General features: G+C 34.9%; 1 protein-coding gene across 5 annotated transcripts in view; it reads left to right on the top strand.

The window, feature by feature from the left end:
* Nucleotides 1–10,145: 10,145 nt before the first annotated feature.
* Nucleotides 10,146–24,972, top strand: part of Gabrg2 (gamma-aminobutyric acid (GABA) A receptor, subunit gamma 2) — a 90,668-nt gene continuing 75,841 nt past the window's right edge. For 2 of the 5 annotated variants that reach the window (NM_177408.7, NM_008073.4), the window contains exon 1: nucleotides 10,146–10,776. In NM_177408.7, the coding sequence (NP_803127.3) occupies nucleotides 10,673–10,776 (104 nt within the window). In that variant the 5' untranslated portion in view covers nucleotides 10,146–10,672. The remainder of the gene's footprint in view (nucleotides 10,777–24,972) is intronic. The other 3 variants (NM_001362655.1, NM_001362656.1, XM_030245561.1) reach the window with 3 other exon arrangements.

Here is a 24,972-nt window from a genome sequence, read left to right as displayed (position 1 = left end):
GACAGTAAGATTAAAATAGCACCAATATAAAATGCATTTAGGCTTAAGTCAACAATACTAGCAGTTCATAAAGACAGTAGACACTGGGGTATTTTTCTACCTATTGCTTGTATTATATAATGCTAAATTTCCACCAAAATACGAGCAAGGAATTCATCATGTGTTATAACAGTTCTTGTGTCATATATATTTATATGTACTTTTAGAGCTCTGATTGTAATTGATATCTTCGGCAAGCATGAAATTCAAAAAATTAAATGTTACATGTTTACAATAAGATTCAAATATATAATATAAACAAGTTTACATATTAAACAGATTTCACACGATATAAATATGTCATTAAGCAATCCAACCGGGAGATCTTATTATAGTCAGGGGCTTGTTATTAGTAAGATCCTCATGGTCATTAGTACTTGCTGATATGGTTTCATTTTGCTTATGATGAGCTATAAGCTAGTTACCTGCACTATTTATATTCTATAGATGGTGAAATAAAGCTTAACACAGTTAAAAGATATACATTAAAATATTATTTCCTTGCCTCTCTGTCTCTCCTAAAGTGAAGACTTGGTCAGATAATTTCTAAAGGGAATTTTAGCTATGGGATCTTATTAATTTTTTTGATGATTTCTCAAATTGATTAACTAGAATGTGGGCAAGGTATCAAAAATTCTTAAATCACTTAATTACATAGATAATACATGGACAAGCTCAAGTAGTTTCAAAAAGTGTTGCTTGCCATTGTAAGCAATATTAAAATCTCATAATTAGTCAACATTTCGTTAAGTAGGTCAACAAATATTTCACCATAAGTCATTTGTATAAAGTACATAAAAAGAAATTTGATAATTCAGCAACATAATAGTAAACCTGTACAGGTTATGAAAGGAAAGCATATAGTTTACACATATCTGCTTTTTTTCAGCATCTGGTAAGTGGTATGACATTGGTCACTTGACGAGTCAATGAATTAATGAATGTTTTATATTATTTCATTCATCTGTCTGGAGAATGAAGTTCAAAATTAATTTCTGAGTTTGCTTGATCATCAAGCATCAATATTATCACTTAGTCAAGTTGGGAAATCATGTAAATTTAAGTACTAATCTCAAAGGATATATATCCTAGTTCTTGCCTTAGTTTCTTTATTAAAAGTGAAATATGACATATAACAGGTTATTTGGATTTCATGTGTTCTTGTGATGGGTAATCAGTTTGGCTGGACTTGGGATCTCCTAGGAGACAGAGTTTCAGATGTGCCTTTGGTGGATTTACAGGGAGATCTTATTAAAGATTGAAGACCCACCCTGAATATAGGTGATTCAATGTGGATTGGAGCTAAGACTAAGTAAAAAGTGAAATAGAACATCAGATTTCACTGTAACTCTTGTTTCAATGTGACTAGCACTCTCATGTCCCCATCACCCTTCCTTCCATGCACTGATGGACTGCAGGCCTCTGAACTATAAGCTAAAATAAATGCTGTCTGGGGCCAGATAAATTATTCAGCAGGTAAGAGCACATGCTGTGCACGCAGAGGACCTCCCAAGTTCCTACATGGGGCCCTAAAAATCATCTGAAGCTAGAGTCTCAGTTAAAGATACTCCTAGTCCTCACCAGCACATTCACACACATGGATCATGTAAACCTCTGTAGATGGACACACATATGCATCAAATATAAAATGGAAAACAAAATGATAAAACTAGCACATCCCTTCTTAAATCTTGTTTTGTCAATTATTTCTCCTTGAAAAGAAGAAAATTAAACAGTACTGCCATCTTTTATAAAAACATGTAAATTATATACTTTTTTAAAGTATCTTTTTAATAACTCATGGGAATATTCGTTAATGTGCAAATATCATATGAAAATCAAGAAAGTGACATAGCATAAATAGGAGTATTTGTATATAAAATGCAGGTAACTTTTATTCCACATTACAAGTAATACTAGGCAAAATTTCTACCATTAAGAACTATCTAGCCAAGCAAGGTATCTTACTTGGGATTTTCATTGCTGGAACAAAACACCATGTCCTAAAAGTAACTTGGGGAGAAAAAGGGTTTATATGACGTAAGCTTCCATATTGCTTTTCATTATTGAAGGAAATCAGGACAGGAACTTAATGAGGGCAGGAGCCTGGAGACAATCGCTGATGTAGAAGCCATGGAGGCGTGCTGCTTACTTAGCTTGCTTAACATGACTTGCTCAGCCTGCTTTCTTTTAGAACCCAGGACCACCAGCCTAGGGATGGCACTACCCATCATGGGCTGGGTCCTCCCCCATTGATCAATAATTGAGAAAATACCATATACTCAAAGCTCATGGAGGCATTTCCTCAACTGAGTTTCCTTTCTCTAATGACTCTAGCTCGTGTCAAGCTTGTTTCAATTTGACACACAAAACCAGACAGTTCACTGGGCAGAAATGAAAAACACAAGCAATTATACAACTTTGTAGAGGATATAATATATAATATAAATTTTAAGATTTATATTATTTAACTGGGAATGTAGCTTTAGTAGTAGAACATTTTGTTGGAAAACATTAGGTTCTAGGCTCACTCATGGGACTATGAAACCCCAATTTTTTATATTTATTTTTATTTTTTTGGTTTTACAAGTCAGGATTTCTTTGTGTTCAGCTGTGGCTGTCTTGGAACTCCCTTTGTAAACTAGGGTGACCTTGAACTCACAGAGATCTGCCTGCCTCTGCTATCTGAGTACTGGACTAAAAGCCGGTGCTACCATCACCTAGTGAAACCATGTTTCTTAATGTAGAGAATTAACAAAATTCATTAGTCAGGGAAGGAAATGGGTTTAAGAGGGAATCTTCAAATAAGTAGGAAATAAATACCAAGGAAAAGGACATTATTATGCAGAGACAACACATATGTGAATGCTCAAGAGCTGGGAAATAAAACTGTGTCCTACATACTGCAAAGCACCAGTGTGGTCTGAGTACTGACAGCAGTTCTGAAAGTAGCCTGAGATGAAGATAGTAAGGCTTGTCCACACTTCCTTGCTTATGTTACCAGATCTCACAGTGTTGTCACATGTCACCTGGCTTGCTTATGTTACCAGATCTCACTGTGTTGTCACATGCCACTTAAACAAATCCTTGTTTCTAATGTACCAATGGGAATGTACACAGGCTAGAGAGTTTATGTTTTGAATTAATTTCCTTAAAAATAAGGTCCAGACTGTGTATTCTTTGATCATTACTTGGAAGGTTTCCATCTTCTAAGCCTTTATTGCTACAAAATTTCTTCCAAAATCTGTTTTAACTTCACAACATGAGTATTGATATGCGTTGGTTTCATTTTATGCAAAATATCTCTAACTTTACCTTTGAACCATATTATTCAAAAGGACTTTGCTTAATACTTAAAAGTTTTGGATTTTCTATTTTTTTTAATCTTTAATCTTTTTTTTTTTTTTTTTTTTTTTACAGTTCAGTCATTATCCTGCTCCGGGTCCACCCTCTGACAGTCCCTCAAGCATATTCCTCTTCCCCTGTCTCCAAGAGGATGTCCCAACACCCCCACACCCCAAACATTTCTCCAGGCCTCTGCCTTCCCTGGGGCCTCTAGTAGCTTAAGGGTTAGGTGCATCTACTCTCATTGAGGCCAGACCAGGCAGTTCTCTGTGTTATACATGGCAGGAGCCTCAGACCAGCTAGTGTATGCTACCTAGTTGGTGGCTCAGTGTCTGAGAGATCTCCAGGAGCCAGTTTTGTTGAGACTGCTGTTCTTCATATAAGGTTGCCCTCCTCCTCAACTTCTTCCAACCTTTCCCTAATTCAACTGCAGGGGTGCCTGACTTCAGACCATTGGATGGGTGTAAGTATCTGCTTCTGTCTCAGTCAGCTGCTGGTTGGGCCTCTTGGAGGGCAGCCATGCTAAGGTCCTATATGTAAGTATATCATAGCACCAGTAATACTGTCAGGCCTTGGAGCCTCCCCTTGAGATGGGTCCCAGTTAGGAACAGTCACTGAATCTCCTTTTCCTCACTCTCTTCTCCACCTTAATCCCTGCAGTTCTTTTAGACAGAAACAATTCTGGGTCAGAGTTTGTGACTGTGAGTTGGCAACCCCATTCCTCCATTTGATGCCCTGTCTTTCTATTGGAAGTGGATTCTAAAAGTTCCTTCTCTCCACTGTTGGGCACTTCATCTAAGGTCCCTCCCTTTGAGTCTTGAGATTCTTCCACCTCTCAGGTCTCTGCTACATACTAGAGGGTCCCCCATCTCCCACTTCCTGAGGATGTATACTTTCATTCATGTTGCTAACCCTTGGGGCTCCATTCCTGGTCTCCCCAATACCTGATCATGGGGAAAAGGGGAACATAGTCAGGATTTTTCTATTTATGGTAGATTGCTCAGTGAATTCTGAAATAATCTTATGCTTTTTTTTTTTTTTTTTGGTTTTTCGAGACAGGGTTTCTCTGTAGAGCCCTTGCTGTCCTGGAACTCACTTTGTAGACCAGGTTGGCCTCAAACTCAGAAATCTGCCTGCCTCTGCCTCCCAAGTGCTGGGATTAAAGGCATGTGCCACCATGCCCGGCAATCTTATGCATATTTGAAATTTATTTATTTCATGAATTTTTAAAGGAATGCATGTGTTGCAGTCTATTCTTCAGTTCCGGAATGGGGTCTAGAAGTGTGGTCAGTGTGTGTGTGTTTGTGTGTGTGTGTGTGAGAGTGTGTGTGTGTGTGTGTGTGTGTGTGTGTGTGTGTGTGTATCTGTCTCCTCCATTAGCTTTTTTGCGATTCATTTGAAGCCTTGATTTTAGTTGTTTACATTTATGAGTTCTGTCTTAATAGTTAATTACCTCAACATCATAAGAATAAACTTATGCCTCTCATTTTCTTATTTACTGTCCTACTGCTACAAGAAATAGTATGACCAAGACAACTCTTGTAATAGAAAGCATTTAGTAGGGGCTTTGTTACATTTATAAATGGTTAGTCCACGATCATCCTGTTTCAGGAAGTAGGCACATAAGACACTGGAGCAGTAGCTGATAGTTTTAATTGAATTACATGAATATCTTGTCTTTTGTACATCTTTTGTTGTATAGTTTAAGGATGTGAATTCTTATCTCTGTCCTATCAAAGGACAGCCATCACCCCTTCAATGGATTTGCAGGAAATGTGCCACACGATAACCTCATTTCATTCAATGTCTGGGCTTCTTTGTGATTCTGTTTTTAGATATATATTTTTAATATATGTCTGTTATAAACTACAAACTACACTCTAATGTTATATTTGTATTACAAAGTAGAATTTTTTTAATTGTAAAAACATAGTAAAATGGGTTTTAAGTAAATTCAGGTAGAATATGTTTTTTTTGTTTGTTTGTTTGTTTTTTTTTGTTTTTTTTTATAGTGAGTATTCCTAGAATTCCTCTTTATGGTCTATGATTCTATCTTGTGCTTCTCTCGACATGAGATCTTTAGCATTAGTTTTAGTTTAGCTGACAAGCTCTCCCAGTCTATCATTGTATAAAAGTGTTTTGATTTTTATACTTTAGCTTATGAAATGCTTGCAGAATTTCACATGTATATCTAATCTTAGTTGTTTAAGATGTCAGTGCTGTCTCTTAGCTACAATTTAAAAAATTCTTCATTTTTGAAAATGCGGTAAACATATATAATGGTATATAATCATATCTACTTCTATTTCCACACACCAAATGCCCTTATGTCACCCCAAAGTCTACCCGAAATATGTCCATTTATTTTATGGTGATGATGTAGCTCAGTTACTTCCACCCTGGGTGCTTGAAATCCCTTACTGAAGTACTATGGATATTGTGTAATTGCTGGGGGGCAATGGCCATTCTATTTTGAATTTATAGTAGTGGTAGGTTGTAACCACTAACTGTGGAGGACTACAGATATTGTCGATATGTCATCCATCATCAGATTGCTGACCTGTAATGTCACAGTGTAGCATTCTATGTTTTATCTTATATGGATGACTATGAAGATTTTTGGCTCAGTTTTTATCCTACTTACGCTGCTTGGAATCCACTGTGTTTTGTGAATCTGTATGTTAATATTCCCCACTAATTTGGGGAATTTGCAGCCTTATTGCCTTCAATATGTGTCTACTTAATCTTCTCTTCTCCATCAATATCACTTTGTAGACCCCCATTCCTGGGATGCTTAGACTTGAGCTGGTAGTATTTTTCCAGGGTCTATGTGCAGCTCATTTTTCACTGCTCCTGTTTCATCCTTTTTTATGTTTCTCAAGAACTTCTGTTATTCTCAGTTGTCTGTCTGCTACTAGGTATAGTTTTCCTTCCAGGCACTGGAAATTTAGCTCTAGAACTTCACTCTCATCTTTTTAATACAGTTTCTTTCTTTTTTTTTCTGCTGAGATGCAATTCCGCTCATACATTTGGCCATATAAACATCATGGGCGTATATATTTTTTCATGAAGTCTTTGAACTTTTTGTGGTGGACTGACTGTTACTTTCTGCTAATTGCAACATTTAGGACATCTCAGGTTTATCTGCTTCTGCAAACTATAATTACATTTGCTATGTCTTCATGTTCTGTGCTATGCACGGTTAATGATTTTGCCATGTGTCTCATGTTTTATATAATATAGAAACACGATTTTGGTATGTTGTGTTTCTCTGAAGAATTATTATTTTGATGTAATAGGTGTTAAATTATTTACCAATCACCATATTTGAGTGGAGAATACACTGCACTACTTTCAGTGGGTCGGTCTTAGTTTCGTCATTACGCTTATGACTAATCAGCAATTCTCTAATTAGAGAAAGGTCTGGGCCACGGGAGCTGGAGTGGAGTGAGGTGCTGACAGGGAACCTTCACCTGATCGATTTCAGTTGCCATACTGCATGGTAGAGAATAGCAGCTGATACTACGACTGACAAAGCCTTTCCAGTCTTTCAGTTTTGCATTCTCTGAACTCTTTAACATCCCTTGCACACTTTTTCCATAGAAACAAGCATTTAATGAGAGTTTACCCTGATACGTAAAATATTATCTTTTTGTTGTCGTTTTCTGATTTTTTTCCTCAATTTATGCCTTCGGGGGAGCCTTCTGAGACTTATCAATCAGATTCTACTTTATTTAGCTAACTTCTAGTGTTGAGTAGTTTTCTTCCATTTGGGGCTAAACAAGGAAATCCTAGGAAAATAGAGAGTAGGTTTTACTCATTTAAGTTGCCAGAGATGAGGTATAATCTTAGAGCTAATTTAATTATTTAATTATTTAATTCTGCAGGTAATCTACTTTAATTTCTTTATACCTTCACATTATATCATAGACTTTTCTAATACTTATTAGTTGTTCAATTAATAATTCCCCAAAAGTTGCAAATGTCTTCCTACTGAGTTTTTGCCAGAACTAAAATTTAAGTCATATATTTGAATTTCTCATAAGTAATTGCTTATATATCAAACTTTTAATATTTTGAAATTTATTTACTTATTTAATTATTCTGTCTCTGTCTTTGCCTCTCTCTCTCTCTCTCTCTCTCTCTCTCTCTCTCTCTCTCTCTCTCTGTGTGTGTGTGTGTGTGAACGTGCACGTGTGTGTGTGTGCATGGTGTGTGTGTGTGTGTGTGTGTGTGTGTGTGTGTGTGTATGCATGTGCAAGTATGTACTTACTTACAGAACACTTGTAGTGGTCAGAAGATGACTTTTGGGCAAGGACAGCTCTCAAGAGTCAGTTCTTCTCTTTACCTTATAGAGTTAGTCTTTCTGTATGTTTCTGCCACTACATAGCTTGCTTCAATCTACCTATCCACACAAGCTTCTGTGCAATTCTTTTGTCTTTTGCATTTTATGTTAGGAATGCCTAGATAATGGAACCACTCGATTGAATCTGTCGCTTTTCCCTACAGATATAGCCTACTGGCCCACAATGTGCAATCTCATAATTTGCTTCTCTGAATATTGATCACAACCCACCAGTATTCTCACTGCTTCAAATTAAGATCAAATTTAAAATTTAACACAAATAACACTAACAACAGCAGAAGCAATAAATATAAATAGTATCATATAATGGCAGTTCCTTTTGTAGTTAAATGCAGGTGAGTGGTCATTTTCTTCATTTTTACATTCTAGTATATTTTTCAAATTTTAATATAATTTAATTCACATGTATGCATATAGACATGCATATAATTTATAATAAAATGAGCCTCATTTTATAAAGTAATGGATATAAACTTAATAAAATAGATAAGATGATTATGAAATAAGTTATTAAATAATATATTTTATGAGTATGAGATATGGCAATATCAGAAAACATCAAAATAGCTTAGTTCAAAGACTAGTCATCAGATAAGAAGATCCACTGAGGCACATTGAAGCCTACTAGTCAAAAATAGTACAATTAAAATTCTCTTAACATGTGAGAAGGCATTCTGTTAATTGAGGTTGATGATAATTTGTGGAGATTATTATGAACATTATCATTTGGTTGAAAGATTACTATTATGTGAAAATTTGTGACTGATAACAATCATTCTCTTGGGGTTCACTATGTGAGTGACTAATTGAATTTATCTGAGAAAGTACTTTGGAAATCCTGAAACGTCCCATAGGGGAAACGACAGATTCTTCCCACACAAGTACTTACATCATCTAGAAAAAATTAGCGAATTAGTGGGTTGCCTAACTGCTTGGTTGGCCACTTAGGATATTACATAAAACTCTCTTCACTCAATTTATTCTTGTAACTCTGATTGGAATTAAGTGACATGTGTATTCTGATAGCCACTCCAGTGGTTATGGGATCTAATATTTTTGTGATCTATAACTTGCCTCTTTCTTTCACATCACTTTTTTAAGCATCTATAAATATGCCTGTAAGCTTTATTCTTAATGCTATGGTGAAATTAGATATAGTCCTCAACAATGTGTAATTGTAGACTGTCTCTGACCTGAATAAACTGCATTTGTGAAGGGAAACCCTGGTCTACCTGATGTAGCTGAGTGAGAAACATTTCAATGAAAAGACATTTAAATTTGTTCTGCCAATGTTGAAATCACAGTGGGAAGAAATCCATTGACCTCATGTGAATGCTGTTTTTATTTTAATTGGATTTTGTCCCATGCAATGAAATAATTGAGCTTAAGGCTACTGTCATGCAGGTTTCCTTGATGTATCTAACAGAAGCAATCTCCTAGTCCTATGTCATAGGCAGAAGCCATCAACATTTTTTTCCCATTTTTCTCAGGTGTAATTTTGAAGGTAAGGATGGAACTGGGATCCTATTATCTTATGTTCAATTCCCACATTTTGGACTTCTTATTCAAATGCCATTCGTATAGCATGATCTTTTTTTCAGAGAAGGTTTGGTTTAGACATGGAGCACTGGCAGCTTTTATAAAAATGTTGAGACAATTACCTCCCCTGTGTCTTTTAATGAACATATTGCATATGAAATGCTGATTCTACAGGAAGTGGAAAGTGCTTTGCCATCTCCTGCCCCAGGATATGAGAGTATGGCCGATTAATTAGGGTAGAATAAGAAGAGAGTTCCTCTGTCCCTGTGGCTCATTTGATCAAGAAAGAAGAGTGTTAATACAGGGATTTCCAAGACGGATTCCAAAAACATGTAAAATTATTAAGAAAACGAAGGACAGAGCTTATAGAATTGACAGAAGTGTCTCCCATTGCCCAATCTCCCACTGCTTTACCCACTGGTACACACAGGCATAAGCAAACCAGGGCCCTATTTGGTGATCTTGGTTAAGCACCTATCTCCATGGAGCTGTGTTGGTTAGCATTCCAACAGATTGACTTTCTCCATGCCTTATTGTGTCAGTGTCTTTTGCTTCCCTTCAATTTACATGCACCAAACCCTTCTCTCAGAAGATGGTTTGCAAAGCACAGCTACTTTTTCTCACTGCTTGGTGCCCCTCCCCCACACGATGCAATGATTTAAGTTAATAACATTGTTCTCAAATAGGGCAAAACTAACCCTCTCTCTAGTAACTCTGTTCCTAGGAGTACTGAAGCATCTCTTTTTGTCCCGTGAATGGAAATCCTAGTCTGCTGCTACAGGAAAGGGTTAAAGAGTGCTGGCAAGAATTCACGCATGTGTTAATTCTTCCTGCAGACTCACATCTCTTCCACTTTGACCTCACAGTTAATCTGTGAGAGTTAATCAGGCAAAACCTCTACTGAGTGATTTTTTTTCCCACACAACAGAACCAGACAAAGAGAGCACAGCCCCATCTAAAAAGAAAGAAAAGAAAGAGAGAAAGAAAGAAAAAGAGCAAGTAGATAAACCTAAAAGGACCGACCCTTGGGAATTCCTGTTAGTGCACCGGGCATGAATGTGAGCGCCTTTCTGCTTCTCTCATTTGCCTTCCTGTGTACATCTCTGCGTGTACCATCCCCCTGCCTCAATTCTATTATCCTCTCAGACTTGGAAGCTGCTGCCTGAGCTGACGCTTTGATGGTATCTGCAAGCGTTTGTACTGATCTTTATTTCTGCCCCCTGAATATTAATTTTTAAGCTGGTAGCAATACATCTCTGAGTGACGGGACCTACTAGAGGCAGGTGGGGGGAGCCGGCATCAAATCATCAGCATAATAATAATACAAAGGGGAGGGATTCTTCTGCAACCCAGAGGCGAGAGGCGAGAGAAAAAAAAAAAGCGATGAGTTCGCCAAATACATGGAGCATTGGAAGCTCAGTCTACTCTCCTGTATTTTCACAGAAAATGACGCTGTGGATTCTGCTCCTGCTATCGCTCTACCCAGGGTAAGATGGGCCGTTTTCAGCGTCGTTTGGCTCTAGAGAGATGTGGGGGAGATAAAAGGTTGTGGAAGCAGGGAGACCACCCAGATTTGAGACACTCTTTTGGAATTTAAGCGTCACAATTTAGGGAAGAGTGACTATATAGGGTAGCAGAGAGACGGAAGAGAGAGGAAGGACATATTGGTTTATTTGTTAATGAACTAGGTTTTATTTGTTTGTGTTTTGTTTCAAAGAGCTTAAGCTCGTTTCATAGACTCCGTGTTCGGGGAATAGGTTTTGAATTTGCTGCAATCTGATATGAAGTGGGTTGTGCTTGCACACGCCGGCATTTGAGGCCATATTGAAGGCATTTGGGTGGGGGGTCTGGAAGAGAAAATTACAAATGGGGTCCTGGCGAACACAAGCGTGATCTGTGTGAGGGAGGATTGGGGGCGGGGACAGAGCTGTTTTTATTATACACTACAGTCTTCTTTGGTCCTGCACCTGAGCTTTCAGTCAGCCAGGTTTTCTATCCAGCCTCATTGACCCGGCAGCTGAATCCCAGTGAGGCAAACACGATTCAGCACCAAGGACAGCGGTCCAGCTAAGGGCCTTATGGAAAGAGGCTTGTCAAACCATGCAGCAACCCTAAATCTACAAAGGACATCCATGTAGTCAGGCCACTGGGCCAAAATACAGCAGAGAAGCCTGGGGACCCAGCACGGGTTAATGTTACTCCTACCTTCAGATGGGAGGGGGACTACTGCACATGAGGTACTGAATATAGTTCAATGAATGTATAGGAAATATATCTGGAGCAGAGTTGGCCTGGTTGCAGACTTATAAAAAAACGTGCTCATCCAAGTAAATTCAGTGTCCAAATTGTGAAGTATGCATGAGTGATTTACAGTCTTCCTGCACAAACAAAAGTGGGGCGAACTGGCTGAACTTCTGAGGATGGGTGATCCCAGAAATGTGTTTCCTCTAGATTATTAACTACTTCCCTGAAGTAAGCCTATGAGAGCAGAATCTCTCCATGCACAGATCACCACACTTCTATCCATGGAAGTAGCCCTCACCACATTACAGTTTCCAACGAGAACTAACAGCAGGCTGGACGTCCACATTTTCCATGGCATGCACTTCTGTATTAACATTTTGAGACAAACCACTATACAAACTACTCCAATGGTTGTGGCCTCCCCAACTTCTGATAAAGGAATCTATGGGAAATATCAAGACACTACACCAAAGTTTTCTTGGAAGGTGATGTAGTACTTATAACAACAACAACAACAACAATAATAAGCTTTGTTGCAGATATCTATACATTTTTCTGTCCTTCTTTCTCTAGTATTGGTGATAGAACACATTGATTTTGGACACAGAAGAGAGTCAAGCAAAGCAAAGAGTAATATCTCCACTTTCTCAATTCAGGCAGGCAGCCTGTGCTTAGCTCTTACCCCTTCGCCACTTTTCTTGTTTGTTTGTTTGTTTGTTTGTTTGGTCCCCCTCCCCTTGGCAATAGACACTGAGTACAGTAGATAGTTTCATTAAGAACTACAGGTTGAAGAAGTTGTACCAGAAGAGGAGAGAAACACTGGGAATAATATCAAAAGTCATAAACCATAGTAAAACCATTAAAATATTTTCTATTCAAAATCTCCACATATTTTCCTATCATATTTATGAAAGTTAGTAAACTTTGTTTTGGGAATCAGAGCATCAATAAATTGAGTCTATCTTCCCTGTATTTCTTCAACCCATGAAACCTGTGGAATAAAATCTAGACCAGGCAGGAGAGAATGTATCTGTTTTTCTTATTCCCATTCATCTTAGTAAACACTTTGTAACTGACTGCCTGAGTATATTCTTATGTATTTCACCTCCAAACATTCTATTTTAACCCAAAAATATTACATTATTATTGCACGTGATGCAAATGTATTTAAGATAGTTTTTCTCTAACAACTCCACTTTTTGAATAAATTTTCATCTAAAAACTGAAACTTGATGTTACTTGATTTTATTATCTTGCAATCGTAAGAGCAGCTTAGATGGGCTTTAACAGAATTTTAAATGATGGATTTATGCGTTACAAGAATTCCAGACAGATAGTTTTTGTATCCTCACAGTAAGGTTAGAAGAAGTAACTACTGTAGTTTGGTTCAGTGTATGTGATCAGAGTTCAATTTGCTGCAGTTCCATAAATGATTTGAATGGCTGAGCATGCCATTAATCTCTAAAGTTGGTTCAGAGGTTCATGAGAGTGGTTACAATGATATTGAAAAAAAACGAGATTCTAAGGGTCTGTGTTGTAAACAATAGCAGAGGAAGGTACTGAACATTGCAGGAGAAGAAAAGAATCATTTAATGGACATTTATATTTATAAATCTCCAAATAAGCTGTGTTTCCCATTGAACAACTAAACTCCCTAGATTGTGTCTACATCAAAGACAAATAAATCTTAAAACAAAGCATAAGAATGAGCATGTTAGAAACGTATGTCCTTCCTTAGAGGGAGAATTTCACAAACTTGCATTTGCTCAACTTCCATGTATCTTGTTTACAACTTGTGAGACTCTCTTGAAAATTTACTAAAATGGAAATTCCTAAACCACACACTGGATGATGATCCTGAGTCATGAGGTCTGAGTGAAGTCTAAGGATGTTAATTTTCACAAGTTCTCAGAGCTCCCTTTAAAGAAATAGGTCTTTAGTCTGCCTACTTAGAAAAGTGTACTTATTATCATCGATGATGTTTGTAAATATTTTTTCCTACAATTTTGTTCATCTGGCACAGTAAATCATTTCCATATGCATGAGATTTCGAATTGTACATAAATGACACACCATGAAAACCATTAAAGATTTTACTATATTTGTGTCATGTGTAAAAAGTTCTTGAAAAAAATTAGCATATGTACATATATAAATACCTATGTACGTATAGTCCCAAATTCTATATACCTCAAATACACATATTGGCAAATATGTTTTAAGTCAAATTTTGAAAATTTGGTAAATTATTTTAATATAACTTCCGTCTGTCCCAGTTTTAAAATGTAGAAACATATAAAATACAACAGAAATGAATGGGTATAGTAGGAAACTTTTATATGAAGGAAGACACTTTATTTTGATTACCAAAAATTATCTTATATTATATTTGGAGTGACAGATAATTATTTTTCAAAGAATTAGAAATTGGTCAGATACAAGTTAGATTGAACTTTTGATAATCAATTTCAAGTTTTTATAAAAGTTTTAAGTTTTTTACTGTATTTAATTTTGAGTTGCAGCATAATTAAATATTTCTCCTTTCTATTCCATCTTCCAAACAATTCCATATACTCCCTCCTTGCTCTATATTAAGTTATGACCTCTTTTTAACTTAATTTTTGTCACATTCATATGTGCATATACACTGTTATTGAATATGTTGTTAATGTTTATATTTATTTTATGTCCTTAGCTGTTGCTGAATAAAGTGTTCCATATGAAATATTGAATACTGCGAAAGTTTTTTATGCCATAATTATGTTTTATACAGATTTTAACTTTTGCAAATCATAAACATAAAAGAAATACTCTGCTTTTGCAATTTAATTCAACTTGTTTACAGGGTTAATCTCTATTAGCAAACTTGTTACTCTATATCTTTACAAATTCTTTACCTTGTTTTATCTTGAAAACTACTTTTGCTTTTCATAAGCACATGCAATTGTTTTAGTTGTCAACACAGGATTTAATTAGTCTGCCTTAAGCATCCATATGAAAGGGTAAAAGAGCAGATGTATGTATGACTCAGATTTTCCAAGAATTCTTTCTCCATCCACCACACCATAGATCAAACACCTGGATAGTAGGCTGGGATTTCAAAACTATCTTTTGTTTTATTTTTTTGTTTTGTTTTTAATGTCTAACAATGTGTAGCTCATACTGGGACTCTAGGTTGGTTTATAGGCTGTCGTCCACAACAATTTGAAAATAAGATTTTCATTTAAATAATTAACTGCACAAATGCCTTTTGATTATCTTACATTCACTTTGTGTTCAACTTAAAGTAATTAATTCACAGAAAATTTAATGGTAAAACCCTGTTTAGATATTTTATAATTTCCACTCAAATTAAAAGGAAGTCAAGATGGGTTGTAAGGACATCACTCCTGTGTATTGTATTGTGCTACCAGGCCCATAGTTCTTTGTTGGCTATAGCATCTTAGTTTGTGGAATATAGATGTTTAAAACTTTAAGCACAATGTAAATGTCTCACAAGCAATCTTGTCAAACTACCATGCTGTGTTTACTTATCATTATGCACACGTATCTTTCTATATGATCCTACATACATTCTTTTATCGTTACTTGTGGTTCTTTTGTATCTTCAGCAAACCACTTCATCTTTTTAATAATTCTGTTATCTAGCCTGTTAGCAAAGACTATTTCACCAGACCACAGTGAAGATTATATATAATTGGCATACATATATAAAGCTCACTATATTTACATACATAACAGAAGCAAATTTAAAGTATGTCTATATGATTGCTGATTTTGAAGATGTCTTGTTTTCCTTTAATTACCCAGCTGGAAATTGGTTCTAGAACACTGGAAATACTAAGCACTCATTGTAATTGAACCATGTCTCCAGTGAGATGACTTTTTTCTCTACGCATCAATATGAAAAAAAATCATGGTGTATTTGTCTAAATTGAAATCCCGATTGTTTTGACAGCCATACTGCTTGCCTGTCCAGACAGTTGAGTTAGAACTTTTAAACAGACTTCTGTCATCATTTTGGTAAGGTTTCTGAAAAATCACTAATATGTATCACTTCAATAAAACCAAATTGTACTATATCTGTTTTAGCAGATTCTAGAAAACATATATTATGTCAAAAATGGTCCTTGGATAAATTAAACTATTTAATCCAAAATTTTGGGAGGATTTCTTGGGATCTTAGAATTTACCAATTATATTGTCATTAAATGAAGTCATACTATAATATATAGATGGACATACTTAGGCACACCTGGCTTCTCAGTAGGAGCTTTACATACTTAAGAACATACCAAATAGAACAGCTTAGATTCCAAATTATAATTTGTATTTGGAAAAGTACATTTCTTTTATGGCTCTGTGTATAAGTTTAATAGATTAACTTGGATTCCTTGACTATGCAGTAACTTCTATGTAATGACATCAGCATTTTAAAACTTTCATTGAGCAAACCTACAGAAAAATTTTCTCAGTGTTCTTCAATTCCTTAAAAAACATATTAGAAAAGTAAAAGATGAAAAGTTGAAATTAACTTAATAAAGGAGAAATAACAGCACTTTAGCAATGGTTGGAAACTTAAATTCCAACTACGTGTATTTTAAAGGACAAAATTTTGCTTTTTAATTACCTCCATCATTCTAGAGATTACTTAAATAGCCTTGCTATAGGATATCACAAATATCAAGACACAAACATTTTCACTTCTAAACGAAAAAGAAGTTCTAGGAATTGATAATAGATTTCAGTTTATATCAGTGTCCTTAGACCCTCAACAGACTTGTTAGAAAAGGAAGATACTATTTTCTCCTTCTAAGAGTGTCCTGACCAAGAAGAAAGCAGATTAAAGAGCTTGTTTAGGAGTGCTTAAATATCAGTGTTAGTGAGGAGCAAGATGCCTGTCGTTACATTACTATTATACGACTGTAGTCTGTTCAAGTACAGTGACCTGAAAGCAACTCTTAGTGTAACAAATCCCATTGATTGTTTTGAAACATAAGAAGCCTCATCACGTCACACTTCTGGGAGAGCTTTTACTTTTTCATTAGTTCTATACACTGGAAGTTGAATATCCTTTAAAAGAAAATAAAAAAAGGGCCCTATTAAGTTCCACATTAGTGGCTTAGGGTAAAAATAAAATTTAACTCCAAATCATATTAATCCTTGTAGTATAATATAAGTGAATATAAATACAGTAATAATTCTATATTATTATAAGATCATTGTGCAGCTGTGCATAGATAAAGTACCGTGCAAATGGGAAATAAGTAACATTGACATTACACTCTCCACCCATTCATAAGGAAAACCATAAGAACAGAAAATAACATAGCAGTGGGCAAAACAAGGGATGTTTTTAAAAAGCAAGGATCCTTGGTAGTAATTGAAACCCTGCCATGTATACATGTTCAGTTACAAAAAAAAATGTCTATGTAGTAGGCCAAATAGAAAGTAAATTCTGTAATTTATTGAGGTAAATGTAGGTAAAGTGTCTCAAAACTACTGCTAAATATACCTTGTTGATATTTAATATATACTTGTGTTTGGGAAAAATAAATGATAAATGGTCTTTTTGTTGTTTGGTAAATATCAGTTATTTTTGTAAGTCACTTTTGAAAATATACTTAAAATACCTAGTTGTTAAACACTCTATACATAAAATTTGGAATAAATTAGTCGACCATAGTGGTGCATTCCTTTAATTCCAGCACTTAGGAGGCCGAGGCACTAGGAAGTCTCTGAGTTCAAGGCTAACCTGGTCTACATGGTGAATTTCAGGACAGCAAGGTCAACATAGAAAGACCTTATCTCAAAACCAAAAGCAAAAAAGTATAGAGAAATTTCCTTAATTTATTAAAGGGACAGTATTTGAGTTAGACTTACTATATCATCTATGTGTGAATTATGGAGCAGCATAGACCGGAAGATCTGTTCTTGATATTCTCAGTTGTCAGTGTAATGTATGCAGATACAGGAGTATCTGTATCTGTACAGATACCAGGAGTGTATAGAAATTATTAAACTTTAACTAGATAAATAGTATACAAAAGAAGCTTGTATGCTGTATGCTGACGGAAGAAAGCAGGGTGGAGTTTTAGGGCTAGGAAAACATAGGACACAGAACCTGAGATTCACAAACATTTGAAATTCATCTATAAGCATCTAGTTACACAGTTTTAATATAATGAAATTATTTTCTTTTATTGTTCCTCACGGTTCTAAGACTACTTCTGTAACAATCATTCACACATATTACAAAATTATAAATGAATGGAGTTTATTTTTGAAGAAGAGTATACAATTTTTGAAATGACCTCTTAGTATTTAAAAAAATAACTAGTTAAAAGACAAACCCAATACAAAACAACAAAAACAAAGGGCAGTGATGGAAACCACACTCTCTATGGCACTGACGTGACATAGACTATATTCCCAAAACTTCAATGCGGATGTGTGTTATCTATGCTATATAATTTTAAATATATCAAAAATAATAATTATATTATATAACATATAGTATAGTGTATTAGTATAAAACAAGACATTTGATTATATCATATAATCAAATATATATATATACAATTGTTATAAGTAATATATATTGCTTATCATCTCCAACTGATATACCGTCTTTAGTCTTTGTTAGTTCAATATAAATGGCCAAATATAGTCATACAAGATACTATCTAAAGTATGCATGTCAACTGTATTCTATAGTTAACTCCAGAAACATTAAAGCAAGATCATTTAGATATAACAAAACCAAAATTACAGAGATGGAAATATTCATATTTTAAGTGCAAAACAAAGTGAATGTCACATAAGAGTGCATATAAGGAACTTGTAGTGCCTCAGCAGTTTGTATTTTAGTTCTATTTAAGTTTAGCATTTCCAATATAGAATATTTTGGCAAAATTAAATGATAGTAGTCAAGTTAATAAATTAACACTTTCTCAACCCATTTACTTTCTATTTTATCTCTTCAATAATAAACAGAATTTAAATAAGTAGTTGCTAAAATAATGGTGGAATCAGGGATCAGTGGACAGGCATATTCACTGAAATGCTCATTTAAGATACTATCTTTTTCTTTGATAAACCATATGGAAAATTTTTTAAAAATTATTTTCTTTTACTTCCTATTTGTCTCAGGAAAGATAATTTTAGTGAATTTGTTTGCTTCTCTAGTATATGCCCAACAATAATTAATTAATAATATATATTAATTAACATATAAAACAATAATTTAATTAGATAATGAGAATCATTTAATTTTCTCTGTAAGATTTCTTTATTTTGAAAAGGAAGAAATAAAAATATTTTGTTTTATTTTTCAGAAGTCTCTTTCTTTTAAACTTTAAATCCATCAAGTTTGGCTATAAACCAAGAGAAGGCATACTATAACAAAACAACAGTTTTACAATGCATTCTAAGGTATGATAAAGTCTTTAAGAGAACCAACCATTGAATGGTATTTGGCCAGACATTCTCTTGTAGCTAGGCATTTACTTACATAATGAGCCCCAGTCACTTATGTAAAAGGAAGGTGATCATTCCCCCTACGTCGACCTCGAGCAAGATTGAAGACTGTCCCTGTGCCTATTACTGTTGTTACTACTGCAGGACCATTTCCTATGTCTTTCTTAAATGTTACTCTCTACCACAGAAATCCTGTCTCCTTTTCTTAACTCTAAATTTTGTGGGCATGCAAAATGTATTTTATTAAATATTTCTAATTACTTTGACTTCAATATTTTTAAATGGAGTGAGATAAGCAATCTGGGAAAAAGTCTGTAGTTTGTAGAATACCCTCACTACTCATTTTAAGTATATTATTTCTGTGAACCAGAGATTATTTCTAATGATGTGGGCAAAGATCTAATAAGAATGTATGTTACATCATAGGACTCCTCCCTGAATATAACATCCCCAAATAAAACTAGAGAGATATTTATTTTCTAGTAGATGGTAAAATACTACTGACACTTGTTCATTAAGCAAAATTACTAAAGTCATTATTGAGGATACACTTGGTTTGCCTATCTTGACAAGTCAATTTTTGTTAGAACATATGCATTTAATGGTTAGAGGGTACTAGGAAAGATAAAAATATAAGCTTATATTTTGCTATTCATGGTCATGAATAACTCTCCAATTTTTTTTGTGCCTCATTGATGTCATCATAGCAGGGGGAAATCATCTGTTACCTAGGTTACTGCAACAGCACCAAAAATACCTTTTTGACACCATATTTGCTTCCTACCAATTCATTTGTGACAGATCAGACAAAACTCCAAGCTTGCCTGTTCAATAAAAACCTAATCAAATCATTAAGTCTTTCAGGAATTAATGTATAGTTAGATGAGTTTTTATTGATAGCATTTTAAATATAAGTAGCCATAGATTTCTACTGTTACAATTAGTATTAATAAAATTAATTGTTTATGTATTTTCTTTTATGCTCATTATATTCTTCCACCCAATGATTTGAAGTACAATGATGTTGCATCTATGATAAAGTCTTTTAATGTTGAGTTTTAATATATCTTTCAATCTTCAATGTATGTCTGCATTGAAGTGTATGGGACAATGTTGCTATCCACATTATTATATACGTATTTCTGAGACTTTCTCTTGCTGAAAGTATTTAGATGCAAAATTAGCTGTGTTGTAACACTACAATAATTTAGAAGTGTTTTGCATGTACAACAGTGAAAGACACCAGATTTCACATCTTTAGACTGTAACTGTTTGCAAAAATCATGTGTCTATATGATCATTTATCCAAATGTTAGCAGCATAAAATAGATACCTTTTTTTTCCATAGATTTCCTTAGAAATACATATGTGAGCAGCTTAGGTGAGCACTTATATCTCAGAGTCTCTAAGTTGTGTGATGCCCAAATGTACTAAATAACCTACTTTCAATCACTCACGACTTACGCTGGAGGCTCCCCAGATAAACTCTGACACGTGACAGTGGTCAAAAGAAAGGTGTTGTCATAGTCTGCTGGGACTGCTACATAAAAGTATCATAGGTTGTGGCTAAAATACATGAATGGAACCTTGTCTCTCACACTTCTGTAGAACTGAGATCTGAGATTAGTCTGGTGTGCTTCCAGTGAGAGACTTCCACTGTATGACAGAGCTTCCGGTATGCCACACTGGATGTAATTAGATGCCTTTAAACACCCGGCTCATTTTCTATTTTTCTCTACATTTGCTGTATATGAGCTTATTAGCTACCTTATACTTTCTCTGAGCCATGCTATCTTCCACATGAATTTTTCATGAAAGAGTTACTTCAGAATTTTAGAGTTGTTTACACACTTCTTTTATATTTCATGCTTTAAGATGAAAGTATTAAGTTGAATAATATTCACCAAACTAATTTTTATTTTGAAAACAAAATTAATAAAGTACCAACACACTACACAAACACACATACAGACACAGAGAGAAAATTTATAGTATTAAATATATACCAAATAAAATTCACAATGCCATAAAATTACAAATATGTAAGCATTCAAATATTCATGGAAATATTCATAGCAGTTTTTGAAGGTTTTCTAGGTGATTCTCTGTCAAGTAGGTCATTTACAGTTTCACAGATTCAAGAAAGAAGTTCTTACAAAGACTCATTGTTGTTCCCACCTGCAGCACAATCTCTCTGATGAACAAGCATCAAAGACATCCATCCTTTCAGACACACAAAGAATGAGAGAGTACCTCATCTAATTAATTCTGATTTTGAATAATTTCCCCAAATTTTAGCAGATATTTAATTAAGTCTCAATGAAGTACATAAAAAAGTTTCAAGTGCATTTTAGGTAGAAGTTTGTTGAAAATAAAGGATTCCAGCCTATTTAGAGGAATTAAAATATGACATCTTGCTTTTCTATTAACTTTCATATGTTATATACGCTTTATTCCTAGTACTATGACAGGTGCTAAAGAACAGAGCTAAATAAGGTAAGCACTTGTTCTCATGGTACTAATATTGTAGAATAAAAACATGTCTTTAAAATAGAGTGGTATATTACATATGATGATACTACAAGCTTACATTTATAATTTTACTCATAGCCAATGGTATACCTGTGTATTGACCTGTTTCACTTATTTTTCCTGAGTCCAGGAAGTTGTATAACTAAGATATATTTTATCCTCAGTAATTTTTATACAACTACATCTACAAAATTCCATTCATGTTCCCCTGGCTGACATGGCCGAATATGTGTCTCTCCTGAGCTCCTAAGTACTGATTGTGAAATGAAAGTGGAAGTTCAAGAACATAAATCCATTCCATCAATCCATGTGCTGGTTTCTCTGTCTTAGTAAATATTCACTGAACTCCTAGTACTTTCTTGGTCCTATGTTTTCCTCAACATAACATGGAAACACACACAGACATACAGCCAAAGGCAGATGGTGACACCACACACACACACACACACACACACACACACACACACACACACACAGACACACACACACACACACCAGCCTTGCAGTGAGAAAGTAGACAGGAAAGAGATAAACAATGAACAACAGTAAAAGAAAAAAGAAAACACACACACAGTGATGACAGTTTAACATAACAATGGGTATTAAAAACAAATCAAATAATAGGTTGGTGACATGAATAAAAATTAAATTATGGGAATTTACTTTTCATAGGATGAGCAGGAAAAATAATTCTGAACAATGAATAAGAAGTCATAGTGATTATTTTAATTAAAAATTTGAAATTATTATGGGATTAAGTAAACATCATACCTATAATTAGAATTGTTTGAGGTAAAAACAAATACAAGGACCTCAGGGAATAGGATTTTGGCATAATTTGAGCACTAAACTAAATCCAGATGTTTGAACCACTATATCCAAAGGTAGAAAAGTAAAAAAAAAAAAAAAAAAAAAAGAATTTGTGAAGCCAGAAACTATTTCTTAGTGCCCAGACTTACAACTATAGTATAAATTTAAACTGTAGCTCAAGTAAGGGCTTTGGGTTGGTGAGAATATTTCAGGATATCAGTCTCATTCTGAAGGAAGATATGTACATATCCTTTGAAGAATGATGAATTCGGTAGTTCACATACCAATTTCCAATCGCTTGACAATTAATTGATTAACTGTTGGAGTCTTGCTGTCTCAGAAATCTTAGTATGTCTTTTATCCAAACAAGGTCGAAAATCACATGTTAACTGTTGTTTTAGTCCAGTTATTTCAAACACAAATATTTATAGTAGTTATAAAAGTATCTCTCTGTATACTTACTGGTTTGTTCATACAAATTTAGTTTCATGGTGCCAAAATTATAGCATAGAAAAATGGTAAGGAATTCCTCATATAATAATTAAATTTTGTATTAGTTGGTTGATTTAAGCATTCTAAGGAATTGTCATGGAGAGGAATAGTAGATATCTTTTAACTTATCACCTATAAAGTTAGTTAGTGTGGACTGAATTTAGCAGAAGTAAAATTGATCTATATTGAAGATTGACATATTAAAACTTTAATATTTGGGCAAGATATAATATTTTAAAATACAGATTCAATTTTTCCATAGGCACCTTCAGTTCTTTTAGTTGTCAGCAGTTGTCCACTGCCTCTTGACTGGCAATTTAAAAAAGTTTGGAGTGTTTTGACTCAGCAGCCCACTAGCATCTATGACCCCCAAAGCTAAGGATATCATCCAATACAACCTGAAGCTGACAACAGTCTCTCTCTCTCTCTCTCTCTCTCTCTCTCTCTCTCTCTCTCTCTCTCTCTCTCTCTCTCTCTCTCCCTCTCTCCCTCTCTTTGGTTTTTCGAGACAGGGTTTCTTTGTGTAGCCCTGGCTGTCCTGGAACTCTGTAGACCAGGGTGGCCTCGAACTCAGAAATCCGGCGGCCTCTGCCTCCCAAGTGCTGGGATTAAAGGCCTGCGCCACCACCGCCCGGCTGCTACTACTTTTTCTTCTAACATTCTCACCAAAGTATGTTCAAATGCCCCCATTTATGATGTTCTTTTGTTTTTTAACTACACAATAATATTAATTTTGAATGACTAAATGGTTCTAACCTTATGACAAGGTGAACGTTATCAGTTATTTAGTGTATGAATTATAAAATCCATCTGTTCATAATATAATTTTTAAAAATTTTCTAATGAAATCAACATGGTGGCTTAAAAACATGTTTAAATTTCACCCCAGAGTCATCTCCATATTAGAACAGGCTAATTGGGGAACTGGTGTTTGTGGGACAATATCATTCATATTTACCTAGTACAAATTCTTTCTTGTTTTTGCTGAGAGTAAGGGTCTGTGTCAACATTGCTGAAATTAACCTGCATACAGAAGTAAGAGGAAATGTAACACCCTATCTAAACGCCAAAAATAAATACTTAAAGTGTCTAACAAAGTTACAAAACCACTGTACTATTTCAATAATAAAATATTCATTGTTGTAACCCTAGAAACCAAGATAAAATCTAAAGGTAAATATGTCTCTTTGAAATTCATCTTAACTTGTGAAATATAAAGCAAATAAGAGTACAGGACCTTGAGCTAGTATTTGTTAGGTAAGTGCACAGTTCAAGCATAGTAGGACAACACTACAGAGATTTTAGATGGGGGACATCAATAAAATTTTGTTTGAATGTGGTGCGTTTAACTACCTATCTGGATATGTGCAGATATTATATGGAAAAAAAAAAAACATGCCAGCCTTCTCTTTCTTACATCTGTTTGCAATGACCTTCAGACTTCACTAGACCTGGAGCAGTTTTGCCCTTGACATACAGACTGTTTGGGAAGGTGCATAGATTTTTCTGTGCATCTATGGTTTTATTATAAACACATAAAATTTGTGTATGTGCAGGAATTTATTTCTATTTTATTTTTCTTTCCCCTTTTGGATTTATGTATTTATTTATGTTATGTATATGAATACACTGTAGCTGCCCTCAGACTCCAGATGCTGATACAGGTGGTTGTGAGCTACCACGTGCTTGCTGGGAATTGAACTCAGGACCTCTGGAAGAGCAGCCAATGCTCTTAACTGCTGAGCCATCTCTGTAGCTCTTTCTTTTTAATTCTGATAGAAAAAAAAAAAACCCAAAACAAAACTATTATCCATCGCTTAAAATAGTGTTTGTTCTAGAAGAAAATACTCATCTTTTCCACAAAAACAGCGAGCTTTAAAGTGGAGAGAGGCACTTCAGTGGATTTAACCTTAGTGTCAAGTTAGTTGCACTGGGAGACAGATTAGTCATACTCAAAACGAATGCCAGATTGTAGTCATGTTAAGTGTTGTCTTTCTCTTCTACTTCAAGTGTTTGTCTCCACAAATAAAAATAGAGGTGTTTGATACCAGCACCACACCTACCACTTTCTTTGTCTACCTGCAGCTGTGTCTTGCATGAGTACCAAATTTAAGCTGATTAACTGA

This window comes from Mus musculus, chromosome 11 (assembly GCF_000001635.26).
Source record: "Mus musculus strain C57BL/6J chromosome 11, GRCm38.p6 C57BL/6J".
NCBI classification, from domain to species: Eukaryota; Metazoa; Chordata; class Mammalia; order Rodentia; family Muridae; genus Mus; species Mus musculus.
Note: the sequence above shows the minus strand (reverse complement) of the source record. Positions and strands in the feature narration are given on the sequence as shown.